This window comes from Panthera onca, chromosome C1 (genome assembly GCF_046562875.1).
Source record: "Panthera onca isolate mPanOnc1 chromosome C1, mPanOnc1 haplotype 2, whole genome shotgun sequence".
Classification (NCBI taxonomy): Eukaryota; Metazoa; Chordata; class Mammalia; order Carnivora; family Felidae; genus Panthera; species Panthera onca.
In genome coordinates this window covers 129,378,263-129,391,805 of record NC_138346.1, presented here as the reverse complement: position 1 = coordinate 129,391,805, position 13,543 = coordinate 129,378,263, and the positions used below count along the sequence as shown (strand labels likewise).

Sequence of the window (13,543 nt, the reverse complement as noted above, 5' to 3'; positions counted from 1 at the left end):
TCCCTTTTCCTGTCTTCTGTGTGACAAATCCTAAATATGGATGGGTCTGATTCTGGGATATTACGTTCCACTTACCACCTTGGCTATCTGTGTACCACCACCACTGTCTTAACTATAGCTGAATAACAATCAGTATCTGGCAGAGCAGGTCCCTGCTTCTCACAGCTCTTCAGGAATGTGTTGGTTATTCCTGGGCCTTTGCTCTTTGGTATAAATTTGATGCTCAGCTTGACAAGTTTCTTGACAAGTTTCAATGGCACTGAATCATTATCAATTTGAAAAAAAGGTACAGCTTTTCTGTATCAAGTATTCTAAGAAAAGCCCACAGTTAATATCATCCTAAATGGGGAAAAACTGAGAGCTCTCCCCCTGAGATCAGGAACAGGACACGGATGTCCACTCTCACCACTGTTATTTAACATAGTGTTGGAAGTCCTAGCATCCACAATCAGACAACAAAATGAAATAAAAGGCATCAAAATTGGCAAAGAAGTCAAACTTTCACTTTTCACAGACGACATGATACTCTACATGGAAAACCCGACAGACTCCACCAAAAGTCTCCTAGAACTGATACATGAATTCAGCAAAGTCACAGGGTACAAAATCAATGTACCGAAATCAGTTGCATTTTTATACACCAATAATGAAGCAACAGAAAGAGAAATAAAGAAACTGATCCCATTTACAATTGCACCAAGAACCATAAAATACCTAGGAATAAACCTAACCAAAGATGTAAAAGATCTGTATGCTGAAAACTATACAAAGCTTATGAAGGAAATTGAAGAAGACACAAAGAAATGGAAAAATATTCCATGCTCATGGACTGGAAGAATAAATATTGTTAAAATGTCAATACTACCCAAAGCAATATACATATTCAATACAACTGCCATTCTTCTCAAAGCTAGAACAAACAATCCTAAATTTGTATGGAACCACAAAAGAACCCGAATAGCCAAAGTAATATTGAAGAAGAAAACAAAAGCGGGAAGCATCACAATCCCAGACTTTAGCCTCTATTACAAAGCTGTAATCATCAAGATAGTATGGTATTGGCACAAAACCAGACACATAGACCAATGGAATAGAATAGAGAACCCAAAATTGGACCCACAAATGTATGGCCAACTAATCTTTGACAAAGCAGGAAAGACAGTCTCTTTAAAAAAATGGTGCTGGGAGAACTGGACAGCAACATGCAGAAGAATGAAACTAGACCACTTTCTTACACCATACACAAAAATAAACTCAAAATGGATGAAAGACCTGAATGTGAGACAGGAAACCATCAAAACCCTAGAGGAGAAAGCAGGAAAAAACCTCTTTGACCTCAGCCGCAGCAATTTCTTACTTGACACATCTCCAAAGGCAAGGGAATTAAAAGCAAAAATGAACTATTGGGACCTCATTAAGATAAACAGTTTCTGCACTGCAAAGGAAACAATCAACAAAACTAAAAGGCAACTGATGGAATGGGAAAAGACATTTGCAAATGACATATTGGATAAAGGACTAGTATCCAAAATCTATAAAGAACTCACCAAACTTGACACCCGAGAAACAAATAATCCAGTGAAGAAATGGGCAGAAGATATGAACAGACACTTGTGCAAAGAAGACATCCAGATGATCAACAGGCACATGAAATGATTCTCAACGTCATGCATCATCAGGGAAATACAAATCAAAACCACACCGAGATACCACCTCATGCCGGTCAGAGTGGCTAAAATGAACAACTCAGGAAACAACAGAGGCTGGTGAGGATGTAGAGAAACAGGAACCCTCTTGCACTGTTGGTGGGAATGCAAACTGGTACAGCCACCCTGTAAGATAGTGTGGAGGTTCCTAAAAAATTAAAAATAGAACTACCCTATGACCCCGCAATAGCACTGCTAGGAATTTACCCAAGGGATACATACAGGAGTGCTGATGCATAGGGGCACATGTACCCCAATGTTTATAGCAGCACTTTCAACAATAGCCAAATTATGGAAAGAGCCTAAATGTCCATCAACTGAAGAATGGATAAAGATGATGTAATTTATATATATATATATATATATATATATATATATATATATATATATATATATATAATGGAATACTACTTGGCAATGAGAAAGAATGAAATCTTGCCATTTGCAGCAACATGGATGGAACTGGAGAGTATTATGCTAAGTGAAATAAGCCAGTCAGAGAAAGACAGGTATCATATGTTTTCACTCATATGTGGATCTTGAGAAACTTAACAGAAGACCATGGCGGAAGGGAAGGGGAAAAAAAACAGCTACAAACAGAGAGAGAGGGAGGCAAACTATAAGAGACTCTTAAGTACAGAGAACAAACTGAGGGTTGATGGAGGGTGGGGGAGAGGGGGAAGGGGGTGATGGGCAGTGAGGAGGGCACTTATTGGGATGAGCACTGGGTGCTGTATGGAAGCCCATTTGACAATAAATTGTATTAAAAAAAAAAGAAAAATCTAGACACAATATCTTTTGAACTTAAAAGAAATTTTAAGTTGCTCTTTTAAAAGTATTGATTGTGGTACATTATGCTTTCTATGTACAGTTAATTTTTTTTTCTATACAGCTAGAAGATCACTAATATTTTCTCTAAAATATTTATATTTATATCATAAATGATGCTGGCCTATAATTTCCTTCTTTCAGTAGTTGTCAGCCTTTGCTGTTAAAATTATAATGGCCTCACAGAATGGGTCAAATGCTGTTCTTGTACATTCTACATATATTTGTAGATTTGTTCTTTGATAGTTTATGAGAATCATCTAGGGCTAAAGTTTTCTTTATGGGAAAATTTTTAATTACTGGTGTAATGGCACTGTTGGCTATTTCTTCTTGATTTAGTTTTGGTAAATTATATGTGTCTGCAAATTCTTCTATTTCATGTTTTCAAACTTATTAGCATAAAATTATCCATGATATTTTATTATCTTTGAAAAATTTCTGACGTGTCTACTTGCAATCAAACATTATATCTCATTTCTCTTTTTCTTTATCAATCTCTCCAGAAGTTTGTCTTTTCCAATAACCAATGTTTGGTTTTGTTCATCCTATTACTATATTTCTACATTCTGTTTCCACTGCTTCCTTAATTATCTCCTCCTTCCTACCTTCTTTGAGAATATTCTGGTTTCTTCCTTTAAATTAGCACACTAATTTTCAGCCTTCACTCTTTTCTTTTGAATTTATTTGTTTATTTCCCTTTCAGGTACCAGACAAAGTAAAAAAGATGGAAAGATGAAGACAGGGACACGGCTGGCCCTGGGGTAGGAGTGGGATGGAAGCGGGGGAGGGGCCCAGTTCACATCACATCTACAAAGAACTTACTAGGGTATCCCATGGCCATGCGGAAGGACTGTGTGCTAGTGGTCAGTTTGGTGGACATGGAGGCCAAGTCTTTGCCTGGAGGGTTTCTGGGGGCCCCAGGGCCATAGGTAGTGGAGGTATCATCAGCATGGGGGAACTGTATAGAAAGAAGGAATGCCATAGGGGGCCGTAGCTCAGATGTGTGCGGTGGCTGCACAGGCTGCTGGTCATTGAGTGCTGGCTGTGGCAGCTATGCTGACCGGGCGCTGGCTCCCACAGCCCCGCAGGCTACTGTGGATTGTGTGGTCCCACTTGCTGCTGTTGCCACCCAATTTCAGGTCCTTCTCCTTCTACCAGTTGCTGCCACTATGGTTGGAGCCACTGTTCCAGCTGTCTTCACTATACTGACTGCTAGCACTGCCCCCACCATAGCTGTACCCCAGCTCTGGGAAGCCCGGGTGCAGGTTGTAGGGGTACAAGGGCAGCAGGTACTGGTAAGGGAATCCATGGATCCAGGAGCAGCCCCCAGATGTGGCAAAGGGGCCCGGCATGTCCTAGTCAGAGGCTCTGCTGAAGCCATTGTGATCATGGAGGGACATGCTGACCATGTTGCCACAAAGGCTGCCAAAGCTGTAGTAGCACTGCCCAGAGAAGCTGACCTTGTTGACAGTGTGGTGGATGAAGTCACTTTCAGCAGGTTGCTGGCATACTTGCTGGTCTCCTACCAGTCAGTGAAGCCTTCCACACTGTGGTACAGTCCCCCACATCCAAGCCAATGAAAGCACTGAGGATGGTAATCTGGAGCCTCATGTGGCTACAGACCTCCAGCCCAGATTCTGGGGAGGCCATGGCTTTGATGATGGCAGCCATGTCACTGTGGATGGACAGGTGTAAGTGGTCCAGACGCTGTGTGTCGGGGTTGGAGCTGGTGATGGAAGAGCCAGTGGAGGTGATGGTGCTCAGGGAGGAGCTCATACCATACGTAGGAAAGGTGTTGGTCATGGCTGCAGCGTGGGAAACTCAGGCTGCAGGGTCAGTGGGTTGCATGGGCTTGCCCCTAGGCATTGTGAAGCAGCCACGTGGACCTGGGTCCGACCACCTTGGCTACACTCAGGGTGATGGGCCCGGTCTGTGCCCAGTCTCCAGAAGAACATGGACCGCATTGTCATTATTCATGTTCGCAAAGTTCATCCAGCTTGCCTGTAACAGCGTATCTCCTGGCATGATGTGTTTATCAGCAGCCAGAGCCCCAGCCTTCATGACAGAGCCAATGTAGATGCCTCCATCACCATGCTTGTTGCCTTGGCCCATAGTGAAGACGCCCAGAAAACTACTTTTCCAGGAGAGTGACTGTGATGATGTTGAGAGACATTGTGGAATCCATGAAGGACTCCTGATCTGCTGAAGGATCAGGACCACTCAAACTGCAAAACCTCCTGCTGCCACCGCTAATGCTGGTCTTCTCATTAGGTATGAGGCGCTGCCCTGCTCTGTGGAGCTGCTGAACCTGCAGGTGCAGTCATCCTCACCCGAATGGAAGAAGGTGGTCATCTCCACATCACTGCTCATAAGGTGGATGGGCTATTCCAACCCCCTGGCTCTTGCCGCTGCTCCACCTTTGCAGTTCTGTTTACCTGGGTTGTGCGCTCTGGGCCATCCTTCCTTCATGGCCGCTTATGCTGAGCAGACACCAAAGAGTCTGTCTCTGTGTCCTTGTCCAGGTTTTCCTGGCTGCCCCACCAGCACAAGAGTGGAAAGACAGGGCCGGGAGTCCCCAGAGTCCCGTGCGCTCCATGGGCAGCAGCAGTTACAGTGGGTTGTCAGCACAGAAGGGAGCTAGCTCTGGGTGTGAGCCATCAGCAGACACCAACCTCAGCTAGGCACTGTTGTTCAACAGCTCCTCCTTCACCACTCCAAATCCGTGGTCCATAGCCTTGAAGAAGAACATAGAGCTGGTTCGCTGCAGAATGCCCTTCAAGTCCGCCAAGGTGACGCTCTCGGAGAGCAGGGGCAGCTCCGCTAGGTACCACATCTCCCGCCCATCCAGGTTGCAGATTATCTTGGTCTCCTCACGGGTCTGGCCTGGCAGCCCACGCACCCCTTGATAATTCTCTAATACAAGCTTTAAGGCTATAAAGTTCCCTCTAAGTACCACCTTAGCTATATCTCACAAGTTTTCATATGTGATATTCTTTCAAGTCGAAGTATCTTTGAATGTCTACTATGATTTCCTCTTTGACCCAAAAATTATTGAGAAGTATATACCATTTCCAAAACCCATGATATTTTTAGAACTTATTTCTGCTATTAAGTTCTAAATACCTATATGTGGTCAAAGAAGATGGTCTTTGTGATACCAATTCTTTGAAATGTATTGAGTCTGGTTTTATGGACTACTATAAAATCAATTTTTATACATGCTCCATACGTACCTGAGGAAAAAAAATTTTCTTTCTAATTTTTTGGTGCAAGGTTCCATTGTACACCCATTAAATCAAGCTTATTTATTTCTCTTCCATCTTGACTAAATTTTTTTTCTATGCTTGATCTAACAAGTACAGGGAGATCTATGTGAAAACTTCTCACTACTATGAAGGATTTGTCAATTTATCCCTGGAATTCTATTAACCAGCTTAAAATTTTATGTCTTTGTGAATTTTAAATGTGGTGACAGTTTATTTCCCACTAATGTTTTTTACCTTATAATTTTATCTGATATTAATTAGCTACAGCAGCTTGTACTTAGTTTGCAGGATTTTGTTTTACTTTTTCTTTCATCTGACAATCTTTCTGTTCAAACAAATCTTATGTTAATTTTTAGTTTGATATACATTAAAAATCCACTATAAGTAGGGAGCATAAAAATATAGTTTCATGTGGGGCGCCTGGGTGGCTCAGTCGGTTGAGCGTCCGACTTCGGCTCAGGTCATGATCTCATGGTCTGTGAGTTCGAGCCCCACGTCGGGCTCTGTGCTGACAGCTCAGAGCCTGGACCCCATTTCAGATTCTGTGTCTCCCTCTCTCTCTGCCCCTCCCCTGTTCATGCTCTGTCTCTCTCTGTCTCAAAAATAAATAAACGTTAAAAAAATTTAAAAAAAATATATAGTTTCATGCCACTATGACATTAATATTTTTCAATGAGTGTATTCCGTCACAATAATACTACAAAAATATTGAAATTATTTGTCCCCACCATATTGTACACTAAACTGAGAAAATCCTGACCTATCAGAGGCAATAACCTTCTAACCTACTCTTCTCCCATGCTACACCTCCCAAAAAGATAATAACTTTATTTAACCTGCCCCATTTGGGAATGGAAGTGAAAAGAAAACAGGACCTAACATTTTTTCAGGGTACATTTTGACAGGGTTTTGTTGTACGTGAACTTATTTCTCCCGTCTTATCTTTTGTTTTCTGTCTCATTTTTTTCTTTGAATTGTTTTCCTCCTTTCTTTGTTGAATTGCCTGAAACTAGTTTCTTCCTATACTTTCAAGGTTTACCTTGAATTTTTGCCAGATACATATAACAAAATCTAAAGATACTATTTGATCTCCCTCTTCTAAGAATAAGGATCTTAGAACAGTTTAAGACAAATTATTCTCTCTGGTCTCACTATTATTGTCTATTATTTCAGCTGTTCTTTTTCTTAAATCCCAGAAATTGTTCATTATTATTATATTCATGGCTGTTTCCAATGGGCCACTCCAACAGCTCACAGACCACTAGCTAAAAGAAAGACCACCAGTGGTCTGGAGAGGATTCTGAAAAGCACTGTCTGACCCATTTCCTGAGTGTGGTGTTCACACGCTTCCATGTCTGCACAGGTCTCTCCCTCTACCTAGAATGTCCTTCCCCCTACTCTTTTTCACTAGGATGACTTCTACTCATTCTTTAACACATTCTTCAATATTTTCTGAGGGCCCACTATTGCAAGGTGCTGAGTGTAGAACACTTAACAACATGGAAGTGGTCTGTGCCCTCAAAGCTTACAGTGTAGCAGGAAAAACAGACACTGAACAGTAGCAAGTAATAGCTAATATTCATGGAGCATTTGTTAGGCATTGTTCTAAGCACTTCCCAAGTAAGTTCATTTAATCCTTAAAACAATCCTATATACTTTCTATTGTCTCCATCCTATAGACAGAGAGAGACTAAGTATTTTGTCCTAGGCCACAGGCGTGGTAAATAAAACAGAATATAGTATTTCAACCCAGGCCTTCTAACTTCAGAAACTGTATTTCTAAACACTAAGCTATACAAATGAGCTTATGGTTACAACCTGTAAGAGCGATGAACCAGCAACTTCATAAGTTGCACAAATAAATAAAACTGCTGTAGGGTGGAGGGGACTGATTTAGACAGGGTAGATCTCTCTGACATGAAGACTGAAGTCAAACATACGGGAGGCATTTAGTCCCTTAAGCAGTGAGAATTACAAGTGAAAGGCTCCAAAGTTGGAAAAGACTTTTAGAGAATTCAAAGACCTGAAAGAAACATGGTGAGAGCAGAGTCAACAGATTTCATCCATGCCTAGCTGAACTTGTTCTTTGAAGCCACAGAGAATGGACAGAGAGTGGCAGGTGGGAATAGCACGGTAAACATTTAGAATCACTGTGGGGAATGGAAGACAAGGGTGGCCAGGAACACAGACACACAAAGCTTCAGCCTGAATGTCTAGTAGAGAATAAAGGCTGTGCATTTTAGGAGTACTAATCTATACAGTCTCATTTTTCTCTAGAAATGTTTAATAGCCCAAATGTTGGGGCAAAGAAGGCAACTGGTAGGATGGTTTGGGGATGGGAGAAAGGAGGAGTGAAAAAGTGGAAGGAAATGGATCAAGATATTGAGGAACCAGTGTAAACAAAGGGGCCAGAGATCTGTAAGTCAAAAAGCAAGTAGAGTGGGAGAAACACTACGTAAAATTTGGAAGAGGGGTCAGAAGGTAGGATACGGGTGTGTGAGACTTCAGTTTCACGCTTCTCCAACTGAGCCAGCCAGGCACACCCTCCACTCCTACGCTTTACACGTGTTCATACAAAATTAAAAGGAAGACAAAGAAAGATATTGAATGTACATGAGGAATGGTAAGATGTAGGGAGTTTTAAGCTATACTTAAAATGAAGATCTCTAATATAAGATATTAAAATCTTAAAAATAATAAAAAAACATAAAATTAACATCAAGGAACCCCCCACAATTGTCAGTAAGAGAAAGAGCTTACCTTTGAAGAATCAACTCTGCTTGTTGTTCAGAAATAGTTAGACCTAATGTCTGAAGAGACTGGACAATTTCAGAAGCCTCAATTACTCCTTTAAAAAATTAAAAAGAGCATAAACTCAGATTCAGAACTGATAAGGATCTTAGAAATCATGAATTTTACATCTCTCATTTAGTAATGGAAAGTCTTGGACTCGGTAAGGCAAAATTTTTATGAATCTAGGTGAGTTATAGGTTTGCTTAAATACATACTTCCACGCCAGCTCAAAATTTAACAAATAGACTAAACAAGTACATAGACATTATTTAATTCAAAAATCATAAAGCCTCGTAAGTGAATAATGATATGCCATCTAAAGAAGAAAGCTTATGTGGCATGATCAAGTAGCATTAAGCAGCAGCAGAACTGAGATTCAAATCAAGACACTCTAACTTCGAAGTAAATTACATTAACTAGGATCTATTCATTTCACAACTTTGCACTTCTATACTTTGATAAATGAGTAGGCATCTCATATGCATAAAGATGCATTGCACTGGCTTAAAAAGAAGTAGAAAATGACCAAACGAAGCCCGAGTGGGGACTATTCCTTTGAGAAATCTGGCAGTAAAAATAAAGAAATCAGGGATAGTAGGACAGTGGAAGAAGGAAAATTATTATTATTAAAGAAATCAGAGCATGTTTATAGACAGAATGAGAGGACTATGAAGAAAGGAACAAGAGAAAATAGAAGCAATAAACTGGAGCATTAAATACTACTTTCCCCTCAAGCAACTCACAGATTCATGATCCCAACATCGATATACATGAAATAGGATGAAACAAAACAAAGCATGAGAGGGTCCGATGCCAAACTAGTACTAATGGCAAAGTTCTCCAGGAAAAGAGGAGGACAAAAATGACTGTTAGCGATGAAAGGAAAGACTTCATCTAAGAGAAAGACTTTGGAGAAATCCCAGAATTCAGGGGCACCTGGGTGGCTCAGTCAGTTGAGCGTCTGACTTCAGCTCAGGTCATCATCTCGCAGTTCATGTGTTCAAACCCTGCATCAGGCTCTGTGATGACAGCTTGGAACCTGAAACCTGCCTTGGATTCTGTGTCTCCCTCTCTCTCTGCACCTCCCCCACTCATGCTCTGTGTGTCTCTCTCTCAAAAATAAATAAACATTAAAAAAAATTAATTAAAAAAAAAAGAAATCCCAGGATTTGGAGAGTTTTCCTGGAGAGAGGAAAAGAGAAACACGAGAATCTGAACAATGTAAGAACAGTTAGAGGCATCTATTTGTTAGCAATGAAATTCCTTATATACCACTCTGAATATTCTCCTTTATTTTTCATTTTTTCTAACATTTATTTATTTTTGAGAGACAGAGCATGAGTTGGGAAGGGGCAGAGAGAGGGAGACACAGAACCTGAAACAGGCTCCAGGCTGTCACCACAGAGCCTGACGCAGGGCTTGAGCTCACAAATCATGAGATCATGACCTGAACTGCAGTCGGATGCTTAACCAACTAAGCCACCCAGGCACCCCTGAATGTTCCCTTTTATAATTGCACTCTTAAATACAGCCGATTCTCATTATTCATGGCAGTTATGTTCTACAAGGTCACTATAATCCCTGAATTATCAAATACTGAACCATTATTCCTATGGGAAATACAGGGGTAGGTTCCTGTGAGCCTCTGATCACAGTATTTTCACCAATCAATCAATACAAAGCCTTGTCAATATAAAACCTTGTTATATGTGTATATAAATATATGGTACTACATAATACCATATTGTATTGTTGATTCAATACCAATTGAACTCATGGCTATTAGTACTACAACTCATGCCTGAATGAAGTTTATCTAATATACATATTTTCTTCCTAAGGCACATCACAGCCTTCTTGCATTCAGGAATGCTAGACAGCACTTCAGCACCATGCTTGGGCGACACTTTGAACAGCAAAATCACCAACAAAAAGCACAAAATGCAAAAAACAAAAACAAAAAACCATGGCACTAAGTAGACTGCAGAAGGACACTTGTCTACAGTAGGAGTGCTAAAACAAGAAAGCAGAGCATCACTTTCTTCTTTCTCAGCTAGAAATGTGCTCGTCAAGCAAATGAAATTTGTTGCTACTCTGCACATGTCCGTGAAGGACTGAAAAAATGCTGTAAGCATTGATTTTGGAATTACTTCTGGAGTTAAATTTTAGCAAGTAGACAAATTCTCAAATATAGAACCCACAAATGAGGAAAGACTATGCTTTGCTTTAAGAGGTCTGATAAACAGGGGTGCCTGGGTGGCTCAGACAGTTAGGCAGCTGACTCTTGATTTTGGCTCAGGTCATGATCTCGTGGTTTGTGGGTTTGAGCCCTGCATCAGGCTCTGCACTGACAGGGCAGAGTCTGCTTCGGATTCTCTTTCTGCCCCTCCCCCACTTCACTAGCTCTCTCTCAAAATAAATAAATGACCTTTATATATATATATATATATATATATATATATATATATATATATATGAGAATAGAGTCTCCAGAGTCTATTAAAAAAAAGAAGCCTGATAAACACAAATATGAACTTACAATAAGAAACTATTTCAAAATCTACAAACAAGATAAATTAAGGGAAAACTGTTTTCATTTACTACAAATGTACCATAAAATTTCACCTTTAATTATTTCCTCTGGATCATTTAGAATTTTCTGGAATGAACAACTGATATGTGCACAACTTACATACTGGGATGATTCACTTCTGCTTATCTGGCAGATGATCCTGAGGGGGTTCCATCGCCCAGCTACTGCCTGCCTTAACACTATACACACAGTCCTACCTATTTGACTGAACTGTAATGGGTTCAACATAGGATGAATGTTTGTAGAGAAGTAAAGCTGGTAGTAAGAACAGCATTTTGCTAAAAGATTGGACTAAGGCTAGACTTGGGGACATATAATGTGTAAGGCTTAGAGGAGAAGGTAACAAATGTTCGAATCGGACTAGTTTCCACCACAAACTCAGCTTCTTAGATGACTGTCACAGACTTGAACCATCATCAAATTCATTCAAAGGTTTAGTTGTTTGAAGAAACTTGCTTTATGCCTAACTAAAGTTTATATTCAGTATAAACGAGGGGCCAACAAACTATGACCTTCCAGCCAAATGAGGCCTGTTGCCTGCTTTTATAAATAAAGTTTTATTGGAACACAGTCATGTCCATTCATTTACATTTTGTCTAGAGCTGTTTTTGCACTATGACAGCAAAGGTGAGTAGCTGCAACTGAGACCACATGGCCCACAAAGCGAAAATATTTACCCACTGACCTTTTACCAAAAAAATTGCCCACCCCAACTGTGAACTATATTTTCTCCTCAATATATTTAATGTGTTTCTTGAATAACAAGTCTGTGAATTAAATGGCCCTGACTACTCATATATAGGAAGGGGTTTGAGGATCCATTTCAGCTTTTTTATTAAGTTTCTTATGCATTATAATTTTTAAAAAAATAAATTCTCACTTCCTATCAAAGGCTGCCTTAAGTGATAAGGGTTTCATGACCCCTCCCTTTCTCCTACTGTGGCACTTGTTTTTGCTCTCCACACTGGGACTCCATTAACTCCAAACTATTAATGTAAATAGTGAAAGCATAATTCCAGTCAGAAGATACATATTTAGGGGCACCCGGCTGGCTCAGTTAGTAGAGCATGCAATTCTTCATCTCAGGGTGGTGAGTTCAAGCCCCACACTGGAGGTAGAATTCACTTAATTATAAAAGAAAAGAAGACACATATTTATGTCTATCTAGTACTTTTCCCCAATTTCCATGATCTGAGAACAGTTGCTCTAAATTAATTCTTTCAAGACTATTAAATGTAAGACAATTTGAAATTTTTTTTAAATTTCAGAATATATAGGGGCGCCTGGGTGGCTCAGTCGGTTAAGCATCCGACTTCAGCTCAGGTCAAGATCTCATGGTCCGTGAGTTCGAGCCCCACGTCAGGCTCTGGGTCGATGGCTCAGAGCCTGGAGCCTGCTTCCGATTCTGTGTCTCCCTCTCTCTCTGCCCCTCCCCCGTTCATGCTCTGTCTCTCTCTGTCCCAAAAATAAATAAACGTTAAAAAAATAATAATTTTAAAAAAATAAATAAATAAATTTCAGAATATATAACATTTTATATTTAGAACATATTTAACATTTTAAATTGTAGAATATATATGAATAAAAATAAATATCTCTTGCCCAGAGAGCAAGGAAACATAACTATTTTTAATCTATAACTTTAAGTCAAATTGGCATAATACTCCATAGTGAACATCTTATAAACCGCCCTACTCAGTTTTTAATTCAGTAGACAAAGCTATGTCTTTGTCTTTTCTTCACTAAGACATAAATCCTATAGAAAATCACATCACTAAGAAAAACAAGTACACACACACTATTAACAATTATTTTCCAAATAAAAAAAGAGAGACCAAAAACACATTGTTTTATACTGTTGGAAGTATGAGAAGGGCTTCTTCATAGCTGGTGATGAATAGAAAATAAAGACACACCATCATTATTTTTGTCCAAACTCTTAAATGCCAATTTCATTTTTTTCTCATGGTCTTTAAGGTACTGCATAAATTCTTCAAAATCCAGCTTCCCATCTTTGTTGATATCACCAGTAGTTAAGATTTTCTACAAAAAAAAGAAAAAAAAAGAGTTTTAAATAGGCTAAACTGCAAAATTATTTGGACATACAAACACTTTGAGCAGATTGCCTGCTTTCCAGAAGACATGCATTTTATAAACTCCAAGATAAAAAACACACATTTGACTTAGTATAGGATTTAAATGTCTAAAATAGTGTTTTTCCCTTTGATTTCCAAAATTAAATAATCTTTTCCAAAAAATGATCCTTATAAAAAGCTGTCATATCAAACTATCTATCTCTATTAATACAAATCATTGCTTTTGAGAAAGAAATAAAATTATGTTATTTGATATTACAA

General features: G+C 39.5%; 1 protein-coding gene and 1 pseudogene across 2 annotated transcripts in view; both read right to left on the bottom strand.

Annotated features, from left to right (window-relative positions):
• LOC132672485 (mitochondrial adenyl nucleotide antiporter SLC25A24) overlaps window positions 1-13,543 on the bottom strand; it is a 61,001-nt gene that overhangs the window by 29,553 nt on the left and 17,905 nt on the right. For both annotated transcript variants that reach the window (XM_078451607.1, XM_060624607.2), the window contains exons 2-3: window positions 13,103-13,229; window positions 8,561-8,648 (exon numbers count right to left, since the gene is read on the bottom strand). In XM_078451607.1, the coding sequence (XP_078307733.1) occupies window positions 8,561-8,648; window positions 13,103-13,229 (215 nt within the window). The remainder of the gene's footprint in view (window positions 1-8,560; window positions 8,649-13,102; window positions 13,230-13,543) is intronic.
• Window positions 2,665-7,153, bottom strand: LOC132673075 (segment polarity protein dishevelled homolog DVL-3 pseudogene; annotated as a pseudogene).